Raw genomic sequence first — 25,088 nt, 5'->3', positions numbered from 1 at the left:
AAATTTTATTAAATATTAAAATCCATAGAATTTTGATCTTTGTATTTGATGGTCTTGTGGCATTAAAAATTAGTATATTTGTTTATGAATGGTCTTTATGTGTACTGTCATTTCTGTTTCTATAATCTATATAAACAGGCTTATAAATTTATATAAACTGGCTTATATTCTCAAACTTTGACATGTTTGCTTGAAAGATAAGTCAGATTTTTTTATTTTCAAAAGTGGGCTAAGTGAGAGACTTAGCAGACTATATTAGTAGAAGGAATACAGGATCTGGAGACAGATAGGCTTGGGTTGGAGTCCCAGCCCCTGCACTTAGCAGTGATATGGGGTTTTACTCCTCAGCTCCATTGCCTCATCTGCACAGTTGGAACAGTGCTAACTAGCTCAGCTGCACAGTGCCCAGCAGATAAAAGGGCTCTATTTCTCTTCTGTAACAAGTTCACAGTCACTTGTAGAGTGCTAAATGGAATACCAGGTTGTGAAAAATACTGTACGTTGAGGTTTAATTATTGTCACAATAATTAATCAGAAAAAATAGTTTAAGTAAATTTAATACTTGCTCATATCTCCTCCATCTGGAACAAATTTTGGAATGGGGATCAGGGAGAGGAAAAAGTTTCTAAAATAGTTAAAATATGTGTCTTAAAGTCTACGTGCTAAGAGATCGTGTGTTATACTCAAGCCCATTTTATCTTTCCACACAGTTCCAATAAGCTTGGATATCTGGTTTCTCCACCGCAGCAAATTAGAAGGGGGGAGAGGAGCTGCTACAGGTAGGCTTGTTAAACATCTTGAAATATTGTGATCGGATGACACGCTGAAAAATACAACACAGAGAAATTAAATCACAGCAGTGGCAGGGGAGGGAGGTCATTTGGTTTATGCTTATCTCACTCAAGTCCTCAGGAGTTGCCCTTGAGGCCTAGAGAAGAATAGATTACATTTAGTCTTTAAATGATGGTTTTAGGCTACGTCTTTAGTACTCTTTCCCAATGACTACTTTCTCCCAGCACATGGCAGAATATCAGCTTACATTTACTCTTTTGAGGGTGGAAGAAGTCATTAAGGCCCAGACAACATTTAAGGTGCCAGTTTAATTTAAGATGAAAGTTAACTAGCTCACCTCCCAAGTGTGAAGAAGACTTGCATTTATTTCTCTTCTAGACTCCATTGTCTGAATCTTTTCCCACGTTCCCTTTTCCAAAAGAAGAGACAGAGATTGTTCGAAGCTCTTGCCCTGGACAGGCGAAAGCAGTGTTATTCTGCGAAGTAAGCCCTAGGTCTTATTATCTAGGTCACACTCGCCACCAGGGTAAAGGGCCTCTAAATTAACTCTATAACAAGAATATTAAGGGTATCTTCTAGTATGCCATTGAGAATTGCTAAGTAATAACTTTGTTACTAGATCACATGTTAATAGAAGATAGTATTTACTAATTCAGACTCTGAAAAGAGGCTTAAAATCTAAAGCCATGATGCTGCTGTTCTGTACCAGTTATTTATAATTTAAAGAACCCTTAGCCTAACAGAAATAAGCCCACCTTTTAAAGAAGCCACTATTTCTTTGATGGGAGACAATTCAGAAACTGGCCAGCACTGTTATTTTCACCCAACCCTTAGAAATAAAATATTGAGATTTTTAGCTGTTAATTATAAATGTTAAGAGTATTACTTATTTTCTTGAGGATGAAAGGTAGAGCATAGGGAATATAATCAATGGTATCGGGATAGGGTGGTATGATGACAGATAGTAGTTACACTGTGAACCTCACATAAGGTATAGACTTACTGAATCGCTGTGTTGCACACCTGAACCTTGTGTGTCAACTATACTTCCAGTTTTTTAAAAAATGTAACAAATTAATAAAAAGTACTTTAAATGCAAAAACAAAATAAAATTATGAAGCCATTTAAAACTCTTTCTTTGTGGTGGGGGAGGGCAGGTAACACGCAGGGAGGAAGGTCAGAGAGAGAGGGAGAAGCAGACTCCCCACTGAGCAGGGAGCCGGATGTGGGGCTTGATCCCAGGACCCTGAGATCATGACCTGAGCCGAAGGCAGAAGCTTAACTGACTGAACCACCTAGGCACCCCTTAAAACTAAAGACATTTTAATGACATCGGGAAATGCTCATGATGCATATAATGTCAGGTGAAATACAAAATTATAAATACCTAAGTTCTAGGTATTTTTGAAGTACTACTTAGAAGGATCCTTTCCACACTTCCTACCTCAAAGGATTACAGGAAGTGGTTTTTCTTCATCAAAAGTTTTGGTCTGGAAGGCATTTTGGGGAGGCCTCGGTTAGAGAGGCATTAACCTTATCAGTTCCTTTAAATGACACATTAGGAAGTCACAAAAGATGGTTGTGAAGTGATAATGAATTGAACTTCACAAAAGAGACCTTGTAAATATAGCGTCTCCTTAGAGAGAAGGCCCTGTAAACCTGTATCATTTCAGTCCCCAAGTGGCCTTAAAAATTGTTTTCAGATAACTAAGTTCCTATGCTTATTTGAATAGTTAATTCTATTCCATCGTTTGTAAGTTTGAAGATAATTATGAATAGAAAAGACAAGCTTACTTTGTCGTGTCTTGGGTGGTTTTTGTTTGAGGGAATAATATCTCGGAATTTATTTCTCCAGAAGTATAAACCGCGGACGACACCACAGCGAAAGATCACAGAGAACTCAAGGACCGTCGCTACCAGCAACGCCAGTTTTTGTGCCTGTGCCACCCCCTCCTTTGTACCCGCCCCCACCCCATACACTTCCTCTCCCTCCAGGTGTGCCTCCTCCACAGTTCTCTCCTCAGTTTCCTCCTGGCCAGCCGCCACCTGCTGGCTATAGTGTCCCTCCTCCAGGCTTTCCTCCAGCTCCGGCCAATTTATCGACAACTTGGGTATCGTCAGGAGTGCAGACAGCTCACTCAAATACCATCCCAACAACACAAGCACCCCCGTTGTCCAGGGAAGAATTCTATAGAGAGCAACGACGGCTAAAAGAAGAGTGAGTGTTTTAATTTGCAATTCTCATACACTTTCATTTTCTGATGTAACATTAAACCAGGTATCTTTGGAAACATTTTCTAGTGTTTCCAGTTAGTACAAGAAAAATCACCTAAAAATTAAACCAAAGCCATACAAGCAACTTCCTCAGGGATTCTTAGTTATTAATAGTTTTAAAGTGGAAAACTAATGGCAATTTCATTCATTTCATTCATGATCTAATTACATTTGTCTTGTTAGTTTTCTTAAATGGTTTTTGTTAACTTTCACTCTTTAACTTTATTTTACTAGGGAAAAGAAAAAGTCCAAGCTAGATGAGTTTACAAATGATTTTGCTAAGGAATTGATGGAATACAAAAAGATTCAAAAGGAGCGTAGGCGCTCATTTTCCAGGTTAGTGTTTTGCAAGCCTTCACAACAGAATTACAAATGGGACTTTGAATATCCAGGGATTAGCTATGGATATAAATAACATTGCACTTACGGAATTTTTCTGATTCGGTCTAGGTTTATAGAAATGGACATGTAGCTTACTTCCCAATATCTGTTTTTTGAAATAATGTCTCAATGTAAATTCTATTGTGTAGAACTAGCAGTTATGGGGATTAAATTGCCCTTGTCCCTCAAAGTTATTTGTAGCGTGAAATAATTGGGAAATGTTTGTGGAAGGAAAGAAATAGAGGAATAGCCAAAGAACATTTCTGAGGACCCTTTTACCTGAGGCTACAGCTTCTTGCTGGAACATTAACCTGTGTAATTAATGAAGTAGTGGTAGAATACAGATTGCTTTATCGATAGAAAAACTGAATTATAAAAATTCCCTGGAAGTTTGTTTAAAAGACTTACTTTTTTAAGCTTACATTTGAAATGTGGTTCCTTTCAAAGCTAGACTATTGGCCAATGTAGGGCAAAGAAATTACTCCTGCTTAAAATAACCAGATAGGAAGTAAAATTTAAATTTAATTGGCATTTTGTTTAATGTTAATTAGCTCATATAACTCACGGTACATTAATGCGCTTCACTCTAATTGTCAAGATTTCACTTTTGTTTTGTAACAAGTTATTGCTCTGATCTTTGTGTACTTTATTCCATTCCAGTAGAGGTCACTGTGCCTCTTTAATCATCTAAGATGAAATTTGATATAAAGAAAGATGGAACCGTGAGGAGAGCGTGCTAGAATCTGAGTCTGCATTTTATTTTGTATATATTTCTCAACTATCAACTATTGTTTTGTTTTTGTTTTTAGGTCTAAATCTCCCTATAGTGGTTCATCATATTCAAGAAGTTCGTATACTTATTCTAAGTCAAGATCTGGTTCAACACGTTCACGTTCTTATTCTCGATCATTTAGCCGCTCCCACTCTCGTTCCTATTCACGATCACCTCCATACCCCAGAAGAGGCAGAGGCAAGAGCCGAAATTACCGTTCACGGTCTAGATCTCATGGATATCATCGATCTAGGTCAAGGTCACCCCCATATAGACGATACCATTCACGGTCAAGATCTCCTCAAGCATTTAGGGGACAATCTCCCAATAAACGTAATGTGCCTCAAGGGGAAACAGAACGTGAATATTTTAATAGATACAGAGAAGTTCCGCCACCTTATGACATGAAAGCTTATTATGGGAGGAGTGTTGACTTTAGAGACCCATTTGAAAAAGAGCGTTACCGAGAATGGGAGAGAAAATATAGAGAGTGGTATGAAAAGTATTATAAAATAGGTTATGCTACTGGAGCACAGCCTAGACCATCAGCAAATAGAGAGACCTTTTCTCCAGAGAGGTTTTTGCCTCTTAATATCAGGAATTCTCCCTTCACAAGAGGCCGCAGAGAAGATTATGCTGGTGGACAAAGTCATAGGAGTCGAAATTTAGGTGGCAACTACCCAGAAAAGCTTTCAACAAGAGACAGTCACAATCAGAAGGACAACACAAAGTCGAAAGAGAAGGAGAGTGAAAATGCTCCAGGAGATGGTAAAGGAAACAAACATAAGAAACATAGGAAAAGAAGAAAGGGGGAGGAAAGTGAAGGCTTTCTAAACCCTGAATTATTAGAAACTTCTAGGAAATCAAGAGAACCTACAAGTGGTGAAGAAAATAAAACAGACTCGTTGTTTGTTCTCCCAAGTCGAGATGATGCTACACCTGTTAGGGATGAACCAATGGATGCAGAATCTATCACTTTTAAATCCGTGTCTGAAAAAGACAAGAGGGAGAAAGACAAACCAAAAGCGAAAGGTGATAAGACCAAACGGAAAAATGATGGTTCTACTGTGTCCAAAAAGGAAAACGTTGCAAAACCTGCTAAGGGACCTCAAGAAAAACTAGACGGAGAGCGTGAAAAATCTCCTCGATCTGAACCTCCACTTAAAAAAGCCAAAGAGGAGACTCCAAAGACTGACAGTGCTAAATCATCATCTTCCTCCCAAAAAGATGAAAAGATCATTGGTACCCCCAGGAAAGCTCACTCTAAGTCGACAAAAGAACACCAAGAGACAAAGCCAGTCAAGGAGGAAAAAGTGAAGAAGGATTACTCCAAAGATGTCAAATCAGAAAAGCCAACTAATAAGGAAGAAAAGGCCAAGAAGCCTAGTGAGAAAAGTAAGCCACCTGACAGCAAGGGAGAAAAACGAAAAAGAAAAACTGAAGAAAAGGGTGTAGACAAAGATTTTGAATCCTCTTCAATGAAAATCTCTAAACTAGAAGTGACTGAAATAGTGAAACCATCACCAAAGCGCAAAATGGAACCTGATATTGAAAAGATGGATAGGACCCCTGAGAAAGACAAAATTTCATCATCAACTGCTCCAGCCAAAAAAATCAAGCTCAACAGAGAAACTGGTAAAAAAATTGGAAGTACAGAAAATGTATCTAATACAAAAGAACCCTCTGAAAAATTGGAGTCAACATCTAGCAAAGTTAAACAAGAAAAAGTCAAAGGAAAGGTCAGACGCAAAGTAGCTGGAGCTGACGGATCCAGCTCAACACTTGTGGATTATACCAGGTGACTGATTATGGGTGCTTGGGTGTGGGTGTGTGTTTTGGGAAAGAATTTCCTTTCATTTTGTCAGTGCTTGTGCTTCTAAAGCGTGGTATGTTAATTAAGAAGGGGTTAGGCTGGTTTATTCTTGTCCTTAAAGAAAGGAGTTGAAGGTTGTAAGTAGATTTTGTGGGTGAGCCACATTTTTTTTCTTTTTACACAATCCTACATTTTAATCATTTAATCTCCATCAGAGTAGGGCCATTGGCTTTTGAGAGTTAAAAGGACATTTATGTTTAATTTAGCCTTTTTATATTTATCAGTGTTCAGTAGTAGTAAATTCTTCATTAAATTCATCATAAACTAACAATATTTTAATTTTTTTTTTAGTACGAGCTCAACTGGAGGCAGTCCTGTGCGGAAATCTGAAGAAAAAACAGATACAAAACGTACTGTCATTAAAACTATGGAAGAGTATAATAATGACAATACAACTCCTGCTGAAGATGTTATTATTATGATTCAGGTTCCTCAGTCCAAATGGGATAAAGATGACTTTGAATCTGAAGAAGAAGATGTTAAGACCACACAGCCTATACCAAGTGTAGGAAAACCCGCCAGTGTTATTAAAAATGTTAGCACTAAACCATTAAATACAGTCAAGTATACCGAAAAAGAAAGCGAGTCATCAGAGAAAATTCAGAAACTCACCAAGGAAGTGAGCCACGAACTTATACAGCATGAGATCAAAAGTTCAAAAAACTCTGCATCCAGTGAAAAGGGGAAGACCAAAGATCGAGATCATTCGGTGTTAGAGAAGGAAAACCCTGAGAAGAGGAAGAACAGCACTCAGCCAGAGAAGGATAGTAACTTGGACCGTCTGAATGAGCAGGGAAATTTTAAAAGTCTGTCTCAATCTTCCAAAGAGACGAGAACTTCAGATAAGCATGATTCCGTTCGAGGTTCTTCAACTAAAGACTTTACCCCCAACAGAGACAAAAAACCCGACTATGACAGCAGAGATTACTCAAGTTCCAAACGTAGAGATGAAAGGAATGAATTAACAAGAAGAAAAGACTCTCCTTCTCGAAGTAAAGATTCTGCGTCTGGACAGAAAGCTAAGCCAAGGGAGGAGAGAGACTTGCCCAAAAAAGGAACAGGAGATCCCAAAAAGAGCAATTCCAGTCCCTCAAGAGACAAAAAACCTCATGATCAAAGAGCCACTTATGATACTAAACGCCCAAGTGAAGAGACAAAACCTGTAGATAAAAATCCTTGTAAAGATCGTGAGAAGCACATGTTAGAAGCAAGGAACAATAAAGAGTCAAGTGGCAATAAATTACCACCGTATGTGCTTAACCCACCAGACCCACAGACTGAAAAAGAGCAAGTTCCTGGGCAGACTGACAAGAATGTGGTCAAGCCGAAACCGCAGTTAAGTCACTCCTCCCGACTTTCCTCCGACTTAACTAGAGAAACTGATGAAGCTGCTTTTGAACCAGACTATAATGAAAGTGACAGTGAAAGCAATGTGTCTGTAAAAGAGGAGGAAACTTCAGGAAAAGTTTCTAAGGAACTGAAAGATAAAGTCGTGGAGAAAGCAAAAGACAGCCTGGACCCAGCAGCAGGCGGCCAGATAGGCACGGCGAGGAGCCAGAGTCAAAGCAGCCCTAGCGTTAGTCCTAGTAGAAGTCATAGCCCTTCTGGAAGCCAAACCCGAAGCCACAGCAGTAGTGCCAGCTCTGCAGAAAGTCAGGACAGCAAGAAGAAGAAGAAGAAGAAGGAAAAGAAAAAGCACAAGAAACATAAAAAACATAAGAAGCATAAGAAGCACGCAGGCACTGAAGTAGAATTGGAAAAAAGCCAAAAACACAAACACAAGAAGAAGAAGTCAAAGAAGAGCAAAGATAAAGAAAAGGAGAAGGAGAAAGATGACCAAAAAGTGAAATCTGTCCCTGTATAAAAGGACAGATTTTAAAAAATTGACTTAATTACTAAGTCATCTGTATTAAATTTTGTTATAATGTAAAGAGATTCAAGCCTTGTAAATAATGATATGGAAGACCCTGTGCTGCACTTAAAATATTGCTGCTTGATTATTTGATTTTTACATCAGAGCTTTATAACACGAACTTTTGTACAGAATTGTGAGTTGTGACCATGTAACATGAGAGGTTTTGCTAGGGCCTATTATTTTTAACCACCATTAATTAGTTGGGGTGGAGTTTACTGTACTGTGAAATTTTCACATTTGAATTTTTTTAATTGCCTGGCAAAAGCTGGTATCAGTTCTAAAATATCAGCAGAATGATTTGCTGAATTCATTACAACCCCGTTATGTCACTTTTTGATTACAATAAAAGTTTTCAGTAAACTTTTCAAATGTCGAATGTTTGTGTTATTTGGAGGAAGTGTGTCATGTCTCTTCCCCCTTCCATTTCCTCATTTAAAATAGCCTTTGAGCCTGTAGTATGAGCTGCACCAAATATACAAAATGATGAAGTAAACATGGTAGGTAGACTTCATCAGTGGGCTGGTAGTAGGTGGCCAGAAATAAGAAATCAGGATTAATTGGAGAACAGGTTGAAAAAAAATCGAAAAGGGTCTTAAACAAAGATAGTAATTAGAAGTTTGGACTTGAATTTGAGCAACGAGGAATTGTGATTTGTTTATGGTTCTGTCTTTCTTGAAACCCTGATAAACCAATGTTAAATTCCTTGATAAAGTGCCAGCTAAAGCACACAGCTGTGAGCGTCTGTGGCCTGCCGAGTCTGCCCTGTTGACAAGAGCAAGCAGCAGGAGGTCCAGGAGCATAGGTTAGACTGATGGGCTCTTCCTTTGTGGCTGTGGTTCAGGAAGTTATCATAGGTAATGAAAAGCTACTGAAAGGGTTTGGGGAGTTAGGGTAAGAATGGTACCTCAGAAACAAGGCAGTATAGACAGGGATCAAGATGACAGTGGCTGGAAGGAGGAGAAGAGACCAGCTCCAGTCTGAGGGTGGTCCTAGGTACCCCTGGACTGTTAGTCGTGAGAGAGGAAAGTACCTACGTTAGCAGCTACCTCTATGAACCTCCGGTGTCCATGCCTGGTCAGGATTTCCAGACTGGGCCGTCGGGACAGTATGCAAAAATACTTCACTGAGTGTTTTTAATGCAACTTTTAGTATTTAAAGAAAGGATTTAAAGAGATAAATGTGTGTCACAGATGCTGTTGACTTCATGAAAGCCATTCAGGACTGAGTTAAGCTTGTTACATGTCTGTCAAAATTAAGTGTGTTAAGTTAAGTGAAACCAACTTTTCTTTAAAGGGCTCGGTCACTGGGGTTGAAGGTGTCTGTTGTGCCCCTCGCAGCCCCACCACACCCCACCCCACACAACACCTACTACCACTTCTACTCTGAGGTACTCCAGCTAGGCTTCCCTCTCCATTCGTACTAATCAGGACCCCAGATCAGGATCATATCGCCCACGTTCATTTGAGGATTCTAGCACCCAGGACTCTTAAACTTCATCATGTGAGGTCAATTTCCTTAGGTAGGCTCCTGGCCTTTGATTTTACTCTCAACTGACCTTCCCTTTAACAGCAGTACACTCTTATGACAGTTTTCCAGAATTCATTATCTGTGGCCATTGTGCTCTTAAATTGAAACCAATCTTTCATCTGCAGCCTGGTCTTCAGCTCCATCCTCTACTGGCCTTGCTTAGGCCTGAGGTTTTAACTCCTCCCTTACTCTTTCTACTGTCTGTCCTTTCTGTGATTGCCTGAACCCCATCATTTCCACCACAAGACACTCCCCAAACCTGCTCCCCCTTATCCATCTTCCTGTACCCAAACAGCTTAACTCTCAAACCTAAATAAGGTTGCTGAATGGGCTGCTTAATGAAATTAAAGGCTTAAAAGAAATTGTAAGAAGTACCTGCCAGGCACTGTGCTAGTTGCTTGTATTTATTTGATCCTTAAAAATTCTAACTTTTGATGTCTGATACTACTTTGACCAGGAAATTCCACTGCCTGTGAAGGTTCAGTCCAGCCTTGGGTACTCAAGCCTAACTAGTCCAACTCAGCCCTGCCATGTAGAGAGGAGTGGGACATCACATGTTAAGACTTACCTATTTTTGCTGGACCCCGGGAAGGCCATCGTCTATCTCCGTGTCTTCTACTCTAGCTGTTTTCGTCTGGCTGGAGTTTTCTTCCTCCTTTGCCTGTCTCAGTTTCCTACCCACTGTTCAAGAATTAGCTTGCCTTTTTTTTTTTTTTTTTTAAACTCTTCCCTCACAGTGCCTGCCTCCCCACCCCCATATGCACCCAAAGTGGAATAACGTCACTGAATATGCTGTGAGGACACTCCAGTTGTTTTCTGTGGGCTCTGGTTGTCTTCCTCAATGGACTGAGAGGGCCTCAAAAGGAATGTGGGGTTTATATTCCGGAAGCCAAACCACGCCTTGCACATAATAATATTTGAGTTGATAAGATGAAGTAACTTTTTTTAGCTTGAAGTTAAATTTTGCAAACTTCCTGGAAACCAGCGATACGTCAACATTTTTAAGGGAGGAAAATAATTTTTGAACTACTATAGGCTTGGAAGATAGTATCCTTCCAATAACCAGCTCCTTGAGTGTGCCAAGGATATTACAGAGCCTTAACGATCAGGGGCCTGAGAATAACTCCTTTACTAGTCTCAGGATGCCAAATGAAGAGCACTAAATAAATCCCCTCCAAATTTTTAAGCCTGGGATTTTAGAGTTAGAAAGGTAGTTAATGGTTTATTCATCCCGATTTGTGCACGTGTCCCCATCTGTCTTGTCCACTTTTTCCTGTCTTTAACTCCTTTAATGAATGCTGTTCTTTTTTTTTTTTTTTAAGATTTTATTTTATTTATTTATTCGACAGAGATAGAGACAGCCAGCGAGAGAGGGAACACAGCAGGGGAGTGGGAGAGGAAGAAGCAGGCTCCTAGCGGAGGAGCCTGATGTGGGGCTCGATCCCATAATGCCGGGATCACGCCCTGAGCTGAAGGCAGACGCTTAACCGCTGTGCCACCCAGGCGCCCCTAATGAATGCTGTTCTTACTGTGCAAAACTACGTGGAACAAAACCTCTGGTTTGGCACAAGCTCTTCTTCTCTGAGCCCTTTTATACTATTGCTATTTATGTAAGCCAATTTCAGCTGGTCTCTTGTTTTAACAAAGCCTCACTAATACATAGGTACGTGTATATATAGTGTGCTCTGCTTTCTCTTTTTATATATCACAAACACGTTCTTTTGGCATTAGTATTTTTAATTAATTTTAAGAATCGCAAATGATCATGAAAGAATTGAATAAAGTAAGCCACTAAAACCCTTAAAGGGTAACATGGCTCTGCTGTGTGAGTAACAGTTGAGCACACTAATACGAAAAACGGGGTTAACAGGAATGCTCAGAGATTTCAATGAGAATTCTTTTGAGTAATGCAGTCTACACACTTCATCAAGGCTTCTCTTTGTTACAGGCTTCTGAGATTATTTATAAGATCATATTAAGAGGACTTTTAAAGAATAGCTATTGCTAATTTAATACAGTTCACAAAAAACTAGTGGCGGGTGAACAGTGATCCCAATTTTGAACCAACACTAGAGTGAATCTTGCTTTTCCACTCAGAAATCTGGCTACTTAGTAATTTGCTATGAAGCTGGCTTGGCCAGTGTGGATCTTTTTCAATTTAATTCTTCATTTTTAACGTCTAAAGTAGTAAGAGTTACTAGTGAAAGAATGGACATACCTTTAGGATTCAAAATCGTTTTTGTAGAAACATTGACACTTTAAAATTTTGGTAACCTTAGCTTAATGTTTTAACCTTAGCTTAATGACCTAAGTAAATCTGGTAGACTGATTCTTTTTCATGTCCTGAAACTTAAAACTAATAAAAGCAAGTTGGATGAAAAGTGAACATAGGAGGAAACGGTATCAGTGCTAGAGTCCAGAGAAAGGATGGGAGGGGCAGACAGTCAGAAATGTGGGATTTTGCCACAATGCCACATTTTAAAAGTTGTGTTTTTGTTTGTGTTTTTTTAAGAACTAAAGACAGATGCCCAGAATTCTCTTCCTTGAGAAAGCAGATGGACTCTTGGGAAGTGCAAATAGAAGATCTTGGGCAATACAAACACCTCATAACCTGGAGGGACAATGGTAGGTTATGGAGCATATGAAGATTACTCCCTTTGTGGTCATTTTAATATGATGGAAATTGCACAAAGGAAACCTGAAGCATAAGCTACGATGTTGATGGGGATAGGGGAAGGTTCCATCCAAAAACTGATTTGCTGTATGTGGTCTCATTGCCACGAAGGTCAGACCACAGAGGCCTCATTCCCCTGGCTATCACAGAGTGTGGGGTGGAGGGGAGATACACAGTTTTTGAATCATGATAGTGTCTGTACTAGAACCGGTAGACAGATCAGTGGAATTGAATGAAACTCTGGAAATTGGCCCAAATAAAGAAGTATCAAATAACAGTTTCAGCATAAACAAATGTGGAAAAGGTCCATTTTTCCGTAAGTAGCTTTGATAAAACTGGTTTACCATTTAGCGAAAAATTTTTTCACACCCGAAAATTCTAGATGGATTAAATCTTTTTATCCACAGTTTTATTTTACATAACCCAAGTGTTGGTCAATTTTCCTTTTAAGAAAAGATACCAGCTTCTCTTTAATAGCTTAGGTCTTTATTTTTCAAACTGTCAGTCAACTGGAAACCCAAGATCTTCCCCAATATTTCTGATACTGCTTGTGAGATGTGGTTTACTTTGGTCTGCTCCTTTCTGATTCCCTGACATCTATTCCTGATGCTGATTGTTCTCTTCAGATCTCACTATGGTAGAGTCTCTCGGTCTTCCTAAGTTTTGTGACATTTCCCTCAGAATACATCACATCCTCTCATTTAACCTGTGTTCAATGTCTTTGCTTCTTTTCTGTCCTACACCACAGGCTGTCCATCTTTTAAGGTATTTTTCTGAGCCAAGAAACAATCTTCCTGTGATGAATTATACCATTAGAGAGCAGAAGAAGCTGCAGGCAGTTCTTGAAAATAGCAACTCTTTTCTTCCCCCTGTAATTTTTAAAAATTACAAACTCAACTATTACACAGAATACAAATGGCCAATTGACATTTGAAAAGGTTAAATGTCACTGGCAATAAAAGTGCCAGTAAAACAAAGTTCCATTGCCTTCAGGCAATGGACCTGCAAGTCCAAAACCAACCCGGTTCTCCCTCCTCCCACCACCTTGGCATTTCCATCAGCATTTGTCTGTGGTGGTTAGCTTTTCACTAAGTTCGCTCAGACCATAATATGCATCCTCGGTTTGCAGGCTTTTAAAATGTGTTTTGCTTTTATTTCTAACAAAGCCCTTCATCGCCTAAAACGTCAAAGTTATTCAAGACATAAAGCACTTGAGCCTCCTGCCCCAACCCCACTGCACCCTGACTTCAGCGCTTCAGATGCAATCAATTCCAACTCTTCTAGTTCTTTCTTTAAAAATAAAAACACCATTGAATATAAAGAATGAACTCTTCCCTTGATGTTTCAGTTTCAAGTATTAGCTACTGCGGACTTCAGTTCCTCATCTCCCTCCCCACCCCACCCATGTATCTTTTCCCATCCTCCAAATGAAAGTTCCCATTTGGGCTACATTGAAATGGTATGGACATTATTATGTATTGGGGCACCTGGCTGGCTCAGTGGGTAGAGCATGCGACTCTTGGTCTCAGGGTCATGAGTTCAAGTCCCATGTTGGGTGTAAAGCTTACTTAAAAAAGATGATGGGAGACATAATTATGTCTTTATATCTGTAGTTCAAAATCAAGTCATTTGGTATATTAGAATTCTTTTTCCTGTAAAATTTGGGTTTCCCTGGAATTAATAACTGACTTATTTTTTAAAGTGTTGCATGTCCTATAGATTACCAAAAAATGTAAATCTCTCCTCAGTATATTCAAATGAATCAAGTGGCCTTTCAGTTTTATCTTTTTTTCTTGTGATAACTCTCCCGTAAAAATTGGTTGTCCTCTAGGCCAGCCACACAGCTATGACCCTGCAAGTTTCTTTACTACCATCCTGGGGATTTTCCTCACCCTCTCCTTGCAGTGGATCTTTGTGTCTTCCATCCTATATCTTTCTCTTTCCAGGTTGGCTGCCTCACTTGGGGTGAAGGGCACATGCCCTAGTAGATTCTTGAGAAAGGCTGCGTGAAGAGGTACATTTTTTGAGAGCCTACAATATCAAGAATGTTCTTACTCCACCCCCACACTTGATTAATGGTTTGGGTAGAGAATCGTAGGTTGGAAGTTATTTTCACTCATACTTGCAGACAATGCTCATAATACAGCTTCCAGCATTGCTGATAAGGAGTTCAAAGGCATTGTGGCTCCTGACTGGTTTTTGTGATATTTTTCTCTCCCAGGATACTTTCGGGAACTTCCTTGTATCCTGAGTACGTTAAAAATCTGATGATGTGTGTTGATGTGAGTCTTTTAAAATTTATCTTGCTGAATGTTCTATGAGCCCTTCAATCCGGAGACTCAGGTCTTCCATTTCTAGAAACCATCTTTTATTACTTGTGGGATAGCGTTCTCCATATTTATCTGGGACATTTTGTTTGTTAATTAAAAGATTTTGTTTATTTGCAAGAGAGAGAGCACACAAGCCCTGGGGTGAGGGGTTCAGAGGGTGAGGGAGAAGCAGGCTCCACGCTGAGTAGGGAGCCTGATGCAGGATTCAATCCCAGGAACCCGGGATCATGACCTGAGCCAAAGGCAGACACTTAATCGACTGAGCCACCCAGGCGCCCCTGGGACATATATTTAGATGTTAGATTTCCTGGACTGATTCTCTGATTTTCTTACTTCTTTTCTCCTATTTTTTTATTTTTATTTATTATTTTTATTATATTATGTTAGTCACCATACAGTACATCACTGGTTTCTGATGTATCTTTTCTCCTATTTTCCATACCTGTTTTTTGCAAAGTTTCCTTGACATATTCCAATTTTTATTTCTGCTAGCATATTTATAATCTCTCAGAATTCTTTTTTGTTTTCTTATTGTTCCCTTTTTATAATATCCTGTTCTTTTTTCATGGGTGTAACAGGGTTGGTGAAGATGTGATAGGGTTTTTTGTTTTTTTTTTAAGGTTTTCCTATATGCTCTTTGCATTAGAAACTGTGTGCAAGGTTTGTCAAGTGGGTTCTATCATAGGCTGATCTGATTAGATCATTTTATTAGCGGATCCCCAGCTGCCAATATCTTCCAGGCATTTTCCTTTTTTGAACAATTATTTTAAAATTTTTATTTATTTTATTTTTTTTTAAGATTTTATTTATTTATGTGACAGAGAGATAGCCAGCAAGAGAAGGAACACAGCAGGGGAGTCGGAGAGGAAGAAGCAGGCTCCCAGCGGAGGAGCCGATGTGGGACTCGATCCCAAAACGCCGGGATCACGCCCTGAACCGAAGGCAGACGCTTAACGACTGTGCTACCCAGGCGCCCCTTATTTTAAAAATTTTAATTCCACTACAGTTAACAGAGAGTGTTCTGTTAGTTTCAGGTGTACAACAGAGTGATTCAGCAGGTCCATACATCACTCAGTGCTCATCATGGTAAGTGTGCTCTCAAGCATTTTTCCTGGGCTAGTTTCCCCACCAGTGGAATTCTCCACTCTTCAGAGCAGGCTAGTGGAGGAGCAGTATAATTACCAACCTGGCTACCAGGAACTTTTCTGGAGATAAGTAGGCTCCATTAAGTATAAAGGGTTACATTTGCTCTCCCTATTTTGATTACAGCCGTGCACAGCTATGCCTAATGTCCTTGAATGCAGAGGCTCTCCCGTTTAGCGGTTCTCCTAAGGGCTGTGTATTGCAATTACCTGGGGAGCTTAACTGGTACTGAAGACTGGGTGGATGCCACCCCCAGAGTTTCTGATTTAATACATCAGGGTATGACCTGAACATCACGCTTTTTAGAATCTCCCAGGTGATTCCAACATACAGCCAAAGTTGGGAACCGCTGCTCGAGTTACAACTCTCCAGAGAGTTAGTCTCCACTCTTCCGCCAGAGTGAGCGGCTTTGTCTTCTCTCTTTCGGCCCTCTCTGCATTGCTGATTTCAGTAGTACTTGCTATCAGTGTCTTCTGGATCTTCCTGGGCTTCTGTGTTATGAATAATTTGGCTTTGGGCTTCTGATTTAGACCTCTGATTTTCTGGTCCTTTAGGTCAGTTACCACTTCCATGTGAATTTCACCTTCCAAAACTTGTTATTGCCTATTCTTGTTCTTGTTCCTTCATGCCTTTCCCCCTCTTCATTATCATCAAGGTGCACTTTAAGGAAGGAGCAGAGGTAAATCTATGCAGTTCATCATGTTTAACTGGAATTCCTCAATCCTACTCTCTGTGATCAATAATAGTATTAAAATATCTGCTGGTGGCTTGCCCTTTAGTGTTATGTATGCATATGTTTATGTGTGTGCATATATGAATATGAAGAGTTTCAACACATTTTTGTACACTTTCCATCAATAATTACCCCTCAGCCCAAGTAACCACTGTTATTAGGTACTTGTATATCCTTCCAGAGTTTCTTTATATATATACATGCACACAGACACACTCTCTTTATTACTTTTCCTTATTATACAAATAACTTTAGAGCAAAATAGTACGGAGCATACTATTTAGCCCTTTGCATTTTTCACTTACTAATAAAACTTGGACATCTTTCTTTATCAATGCATTAAAAAAATGTTCCTATTATTTTTTTACAGTTGCATAATATTCCATTTTGTATAAATGTAACATTTAACTAGTCACCTATTGATAGTTTAGATTATCAGCTATTGCTATTACATACAGTGTTAGGTACACTAATACTGAATTTAGTGGCGCTTTTCTCTTAGCCCAATTATTGTTTCAAATACTCAGACATCACAGGCTATTTTTCTTTTATTTTAAGCATTTTTACTGAGATTTAATTATCACACAATAAAGGGCGCCTGGGTGGCTCAGTCAGTTAAGCATCTGCCTTCGGCTCAGGTCATGATCCCGGGGTCCTGGGATCAAGTCTTCCGCCGGTCTCCCTGCTCAGAGGGGAGTCGTCTTCTTTCTCTCCTGCTCCCCCTGCTTGTGCTCTCTGTCACTATCTCTCTCTCAAATAAAATAAAATAAAATAAAATAAAATAAAATAAAATAAAATAAAATAAATGAAATAAATGAAAATAATAAATTATCACACAATAAGCTGATGTATTTAAACAACAAAATTTGATAAATTTTTACATATGCGTATACCTGTAAAACCATCAACCATCACTACCATCAAGATAATGGACATATCTGTCACCTCTAAATATTTTCTTGTGCCTTTTGGAAGGCCCTGTCTTACTCTTCCCCATCCTCAGCCCCCAAGCAACCACTGATCTGCTTCCTAACAGTGTAAATTAATTTGAATTTTCTAGACCTTCATATACATGGAATCATACAGTTGGTATTCTTTTTTTTGGGGGGGGCGGGGTCTGGCTTCCTTCACTCAGTGTAATTATTTTGAGATTCATCCCTGCCATGGCATGTATCATTTATTTTCTTGCTGAATCGGATTTTTTTAAAGTTTATTTTTCTTTATTTATCTATTCACCTATTGATGGACATGCAGGTTGTTTCTAATTTTTGAATATTACAAACCTGTGGTGAACATACAGGTACAAGTCTTTTTTATGTATACATATATACTCTCGTTTCTCATAATAATTACCTAGGAATGAAGTTCCTGGATCATCTAGTAGGTGTCTGTTTAATACTTTAAGAAATTTCCCAACTGTTTTCTAAAGGGGCTGACCATTTTTCATTTTTGTCAGCGGTGTAAGGGAGTTCAAGTTCCTGCGCATCCTTGCCAACATGTGTGGCCAGTCTTTTTATTTTGGCCATCCTGATAAGAAGGATCTCATTGTACACTTAAGTTACATTTCCTGTTGAACACCTTTTCATGTGGTGTTTGCCAATCTTCTTTAGCCAAGTGTCTGTTCTAATCTTTCACCCGTTTTAAAATTTAACTATTTTGAGAGTTCTTTATATATTCTGGGTACAAGCCCTTTATCAAATATGTGATATCCAAATATATTTTCCTATTCTGTGGCTAGTTTCTCATTCACTTAACATTGTTTTTTGAAGCCCAGCGTTTTTTCTTTTGGTGGAGTCCAGCTTACATGTTCAGTCTTAAAGACCATGCTTTTGGTGGCATTTCTAAGAAATCTTTGCCTAACCCAAATTCAGAAAGCTTACTTTATAACTTTGGTTCTAAGCTTAGATTGATGATCCAGTTTTTAATACCAGCTCTACTGAGATATATTTCATATACCATAAAGTTCACCTCTTTCACATATATGATTCAGTGGTTTTAAGTATATTCACAGAGTTGTACCACTGATACCACCATCTAATTAGAACACTTTCATCGCCCCAGAAAGGAACCCCATGCCCATTAGTCATTCCCCGTTCCCTCCTCACCTCTGCTCCTGGCAACCACTAATCTACTTTCTGCCTCTGTGGATTTGCCTATTATGGACGTTTCATGTAAACTGAATCATACAGTATGTGACCTTCTGTGTCTGGCTTCTTTTCACTGAGCATAAACGTTTTCAGGGTTCAGGGTGCCTGGATGGCTCGGTCAGTTAAGTGTTTGCCTTTGGCTTGGGTTGAGATCCCGGGGTCTTGGGATTGAGTCCCGTGTCGTCTGTTGGTCTCCCTGCTCAGAGGGGAGTCTGCTTCTCTCTCTCCCTGCACTCCTCCCCCCACTCATGCTCGCTCACTCTCTCTCTATTAGATAAATAAATCTTAACAACCAAAAAAAAAAAAACGTTTTCAGGATTCAGCCCTGTTGTAGGGTGTATCAGTACCTCATTTCTTCCTATGACTGAATAGTCCACATTTTGTTGATCCATCACTTGTTGGACATTTGACCTGTTTCAGACTTTTTGGTTATTATGAACAATGCTGCTATGAATATTCACATACAAGTTTTTCTGTGGATGTGTATTTTCAGTTCTCAATCCTATAAGTGGAATTGCTGGATCATATGCCCAATGGTTCCCAAAGCAGCTCTACCATTTTTTTTTTTTTTAAGTAGGCTCCATGCTCAACATGGGGCTTGAATTTACCCCCAGATCAAGAGTCACATGCTCTCTTGACTGAACCAGCCAGGTGCCCCAGCTCTACCATTTTATATTCTCACCAGTGGTGTTCGAAGAGTTTCTCCACATTCTCCCCAACACTTACTGTTATTCTTCTTGCTTATAGCTCTCCTGGTGGATATAAAGTGATATTTCATTGTGGTTTGGATTTGTGTTTCTCTGATGACTGATGATGTTAAGCGCATCTTTTCATGGGCTTAATGGTTATTTGCATATCTTTTTTTTTTTTTGAAATGTCAATTCAGATCCTCTGCCCATTTTTCCCTTGGGCTGTTTGTCTTTACTGTTGAGTTGCAAGAGTTCTTATATAGTCTGGATACAAGTCCCTTATCAGATATATGTTTGCAAATATCTTCTCCCAGTCTGTGGATTGTCTTTTCACTTCCTTTATGGTGTCCTTTGAAGCACAAGCTTTTAATCTTGTTGATGTCGAATTTACCTTATTTTTTTTCTTTTGTCACTTGTGCTTTTGTGTCACATCTAAGAAAACATTGCCTAGTCTAAGGTCATGAAAATCTACTTTTCTACATTTCAGGAATTTTACTGTTTTAGCTCTTACATTTAGGTCTTTAATATATTTCGAGTAAAATTTTGCGTGTGATAGGAGGTAGTGGTCCACCTTTATTCTTTTGCATGTGGACATTCTCTTGTCCTAGCACCATTTGTTGGAAGGCTGCTGTTTCCCCACTGAATCTTGGCACCTTCTCCAAAATCAATTGACCATGACGGTAAGGGTTTATATCTGGATTCTTAATTCTGTTCCATTGATACATATGCCCATCGTTAAGCCAGTACCACACTGCATCTTTATATAAGTTTTGAAATTGGGAAGTATGAGTCTTCCAAATTGCTTCTTTAAAAAAAATTTTGTTTTGGTTCTTCTGGGTCCTTTGCATTTCCATATGAATTTTAGGGTTAGACTGTCCATTTCTGGAAAAAAAAAAGATATCAGGGATTTTGATAGGGATTACAATGATCTCTTGTGGTAGTATTGCCATGTTAATAATATTAAATCTTCTAGTCCATAAACACAAGAAATCTTTCCCTTTTTTATATCTTATTAACTTCTTTCAGCAATGTTTTGTAGTTTTCAGTGTACAAGTTTTGTACATTCTTGGACAAACTTATTCCTTGGTACTTTATTCTTAGTAATGTTATTATAAACTGAATTGCTTCTTTAATTTGATTTCTTGTTGTTCATTAGTAGTGTATAGAACTACAATGGATTTTTCTATATATTGATCTCGTATTCTGCAACCTTGCTGAACTCGTTAATTAGCTCTCACCGTTTTTTGTAGAGTTCTTTAGGATTTTCTGTATGTAAGGTCATGTCCTCTGGAAACAGTGGTTCTTCCTTTCCAATTTGGATCCCTCTTTCTTTTTTCTATGCCTAATTTTTCTGGTGATGTTAAATAGAAGTGGCAAGAGGAAACATTCTTGTCATGTTCTGTTTCCAGGGAAAAAGCAGTCAGGCTTTCCTGATTAAGTAGCACCAAATTTTTCATAAATAATTTTTACCAGGTTGAAGGAGCTTCCTTCTATTGCTAGTTTATTGAGTGTCCCTAGTTCACTGAGTCCAGGGGTGTTGGAGTTGGTCAAATGCTTTTTCTGTGTCTATTGAGATGATACTGTGGTTTTTGTTTTTTATTTAATATAGTGTATTATGTTGATTTATTTTCATAGGTTAAACACCAGCTTTGCATTCCTGAGATCCCAGTTGATCATGGTGTATAATTACTTTTATATGATACTGAATTGTTTGCTAGTATTTTATTTAGGAATTTTTCATCTATAAGGGATATTGGGTGTAATGTTTTTCTCTTGTGATATCTGCCTGGTTTTAGGATCAGGGTAACACTGGTCTCATAAAATGAATTGGGAGGTGTCCCCGTGATCCATTTTGAGTTAACTTTTGTTGAGTACAAGGTAGGGGTTGAAGTATTTGTTTGTTTTTTAACATATGTATAAATTTTGTTAGCACCATTTGCTGAAAAGACTAACTTTCTCAACCGAATTGCCTTTGCAGGTTTGTTAAACATTAATTGGCCAGGTTTATGTGGGTCTTCTTCCATAATTCCTGTTTTGTTCCACTGTTTTTTGCATCTGTCTTTACACCAATACTACATTGTCTTGGTTACTGTAACTCTATTCTCCAGTTTTGATCTGATTCAAAGTTTCCCCCCACTGTTCTACACCTTCCATATTACCATGAATTTTGGAATCAACATTTTTGTTGTGGTAGAATGGACATAACACCACTTAGCATTTTAGCCATTTTTGGATGTACGGTTCAGTGGCATTAAGTACCTTCACACTGTTGAACAATCATCACAACCATCCATCTTTTTCATCATCCCAAAATGAAGGTCTGTATCCATTAAACAGTGACACCCCATCTCTCCTCCCCGCCCCCAGCCTCTGGCAACAACCATTCTATTTTCTTTCTTTATGAATTTAACCTCACATAAGTGGAATTCTATTACATTTGTCCTTTTGTGTCTGATTTATTTCACTTAGTGTAATTCCTTCAGGTTTCATCCATGTTACAGCACATGTCAGAATTTGCTTTCTTTTTAAGGCTGAATAATAGCCCATTGTATGTATATGCCACATTTTTGTTTATCTATTCTTCTGTCCAGAAATTTAGAATATTTTCACTTTTTTGCCTTTGTGAATAGTGCTACTATGAACACTAATAGTATGTACTCAGCTTACCAATTTTTATTTTAAAAAAGCCTTCTGGGATTTTTTCTTAAGATTTTATTTTTAAGTAATTTCTACACCCAGTGTGGGCCTTGAACTCAGAACCCTGAGATCAAGAGTCACACACTCCACCAGCTGAGCCAGCCAGGCACCCCTCCTTCTGGAATTTTGATTAAGATTGAATTGAGTCAATAGATCAATTTGGGGAGAATTGACATTTTAACAATACTGAGTCTTCCAATCCATAAACCCCGGTACCTTTACACTTATTTAGATATTCTTTCATTTCTCTCAGGGTTTTGTAATTTTTAGTGTACAGGACTTACACATTTTGGGTCAGATTTGTCCCCAGGCTTTTCATATTTTCGTAGTATTTCTTAAAATTTCCATTCTGATAGTTGCTAGTGTCTAGCAACAATTTTGGAAATTGGTCTTGTATCTTGAAATCTCACTAAACTTACCATGTTAATTCTAGTAACTTATTTTTTAAAAAGATTTTATTTTATTTATTTGACAGAGATAGAGACAGCCAGCGAGAGAGGGAACACAAGCAGGGGGAGTGGGAGAGGAAGAAGCAGGCTCCCAGCGGAGCAGGGAGCCCAATGCGGGGCTCGATCCCAGGACCCTGGGATGATGCCCTGAGCTGAAGGCAGACGCTTAACGACTGCGCCACCCAGGCGCCCCTCTAGTAACTCTTTTAATACTATTTTCAATATAAATTACCCTTTTGCCTGCACATAAAGACAATTTTCCTTCTTTCTTTCCAATCTAGATGCCTTTATTTATTTATTTATTTATTTATTTATTTATTTATTTATTTATTTATTTATTTTCTTGCCTAAGTGCCCTAGCCAAGACCTGTATTACAATGTCGAATAGTGGTAGTGAGAACAGACGTCCTTGTCTTGTTCCTGATCTTAGGGGGAAAGTTTTTGGTCTTTTACCACTATGTGTGATGTTAGCTGTAGATTGTTCTCATAGATGCCTTTTATCAGGTTAGGGGAATTCCCTTCTATTTCTAGTTTGCTGAGAATTATTAGAAATGGGTGTTGTGGGGGTGCCTGGGTGGCGCAGTCGTTAAGCATCTGCCTTCGGCTCAGGGCGTGATCCCAGCATTCTGGGATGGAGCCCCACATCAGGCTCCTCCACTGGGAGCCTGCTTCTTCCTCTCCCACTCCCCCTGCTTGTGTTCCCTCTCTCGCTGGCTGTCTCTCTCTCTGTGTCAAATAAATAAATAAAATCTTAAAAAAAAAAAATGAGTGTTGTGTTTTGTCCAATATTTTGGGGGTGCATATATTGAAATAATTATGTGGGTTTTCTTTTCTAGTTATGTGAATTACATCGATTAAATGTTAAATTAACCTTATATTGTTGGAATAAACCCCACTGGATCATTATGTGGTAGCCTTTTCATATGATATTAAATTCAATTTAATAGAATTTTGTTAAGAATTTTTCATCTATGTTCAAGAGGGATATTAATTTTTAGTTATGTTCCTTGTACCATATTTGTCTGAATTTGCTATCTGAATAGTGCTGGCTTTGTAGAGTTCATTGAGAAATATTCCTCCTCCTTCAGTTTTCTGGAAGAACTGGTGTAGAATTGGAATTTTTTCTTCCTTAAGAATTTGGTAGAATTACTCACTGAAGTCATCTGGCTCTGGAATTTTCCTTGTTGAAAAGATTTTAAGTACAATTTCAATTTCTTTAATAGATACAACACTTATCCAAGTTATCTATCTATTCTTGAGTGAGCTTTGACAGTTTGTGTCTTTCCAGGCATTTGCCTATTTCATCAGAATTGTCACATTCATCAACATACAGTTACTCATAGTATCTTCTTCTTATCCTTTTTAATATTCATAGAATCTGGAGCAATGCCTTCTTTCTCATTCCTGATATTGTTAATTTGTGTCTTCTTTTTTCTCCTTGATCAGCATAGTTGGAAGTTTATTAATTTTATTGATCTGAAAACATCAGCTTTTGGTTTCATGGATTTTTCTGTATTATCTTTTAGTTTTCTGTTTTGTTATCAATTCTAATTTTTTATTTCCTTTCTTCTGCTTACTGTGTGTTTTATTTGCTTTTTTCCCCTCCTAATTTCTTAAGGCAATAGCTGAAGTTATTGAGTGGAGGTCTTTCTTTTCTAGTATAGGCATTTTAGTGTCACAGATTTCCATTTAAATACCATGTTAGATGCATCCAACACAGTTTTATATGTTAAATTTTTATTTTTATTTGGTTCAAAATTCTAGTTTCCTTTTCGATTTCTCCTTTCACCCATGGGTTATTTAGAAGTATGTTATTTAGTTTCCAAATATTTAGAGATTTTTCAAATATATTTATGTTACTGATTTCTAATTCCATTTTGGTAGAAGATACTTTGTATGATTTTTATCTATTTGAGTTTATTGAAATTTGTCTTATGACCAAGGCTGTAGTTTAACCTGGTAAACATTCTATGTGCACTTGAAAGAAATGTGTATTCTGCTGTTGTTTGCTTGGAGTGTCCTATAAATGTCAGTTAGAGCGAGTTTGTCAAAATGTTCAAGTCATCTATGCTTGTTTTTTGTCTAATTCTATTAATTATTGAAAGATGGATGTTGAAATATCTGCCTGTAATTGTGGATTTGCCCATTTTTCCTGACTGTTCTATCTGTTGTGCTTTATTTATTATGAAGCTCTCTTACTTGGTGAATAAATGTTAAGTTTGTTATATCCTTTTGATGAATTAACCCCTATTGTCATTAGGAAATTACCTTCTTTATCTCTTGTAGTAGACATCTCTCTATGTTCAGTATTCATAGAACCATTCCAACCTTCCTTTGGTTAATGTTAGCATGGTATAATCTTTCTCTGTGCATGTATTTTTAGCCTATTTGTATTTTATATTCAAAATGGGTTTCTTTTAGCATATAGTTGATTTCTTGCTTTTTTATTCAATCTGACAATCTCTGCTTTTGAATGGGTGTTTTGATCATTTACATTTAATGTGATTGTTGATATGAATGGGCTGAGATGATCTGTTCTTTGTTTCCCTTTTCCTTTTTTTTCTGCTTTTAGATGAAACGAATATTTTTGTTATTCCATTTCATCTCCTCTGTGGCTTATTAGCTATGACTTTTAATTATGTTATTTTAGTGCTTGCTCTATGGTTTATAGTAGACATCTTAAACTTATTGC

At 38.2% G+C, this 25,088-nt stretch overlaps 1 protein-coding gene across 3 annotated transcripts in view; it reads left to right on the top strand.

Moving 5' to 3' along the window:
* The window catches only part of RBBP6 (RB binding protein 6, ubiquitin ligase), a 30,858-nt gene extending 22,482 nt beyond the window's left edge, over window positions 1-8,376 (top strand). For 2 of the 3 annotated variants that reach the window (XM_045776417.2, XM_087869709.1), the window contains 5 exons: window positions 711-779; window positions 2,648-3,010; window positions 3,301-3,402; window positions 4,257-6,017; window positions 6,384-8,376. In XM_045776417.2, coding sequence (XP_045632373.2) covers window positions 711-779; window positions 2,648-3,010; window positions 3,301-3,402; window positions 4,257-6,017; window positions 6,384-7,956 — 3,868 coding nt within the window. In that variant the 3' untranslated portion in view covers window positions 7,957-8,376. The remainder of the gene's footprint in view (window positions 1-710; window positions 780-2,647; window positions 3,011-3,300; window positions 3,403-4,256; window positions 6,018-6,383) is intronic. The other variant, XM_045776418.2, reaches the window with a different exon arrangement.
* The last annotated feature ends 16,712 nt before the right edge of the window (window positions 8,377-25,088 follow it).

Source organism: Ursus americanus, chromosome 2 (genome assembly GCF_024610735.1).
Source record: "Ursus americanus isolate L20-20 chromosome 2, mUrsAme1.1.p, whole genome shotgun sequence".
In the NCBI taxonomy this organism is placed as follows: domain Eukaryota; kingdom Metazoa; phylum Chordata; class Mammalia; order Carnivora; family Ursidae; genus Ursus; species Ursus americanus.
Note: the sequence above shows the minus strand (reverse complement) of the source record. Positions and strands in the feature narration are given on the sequence as shown.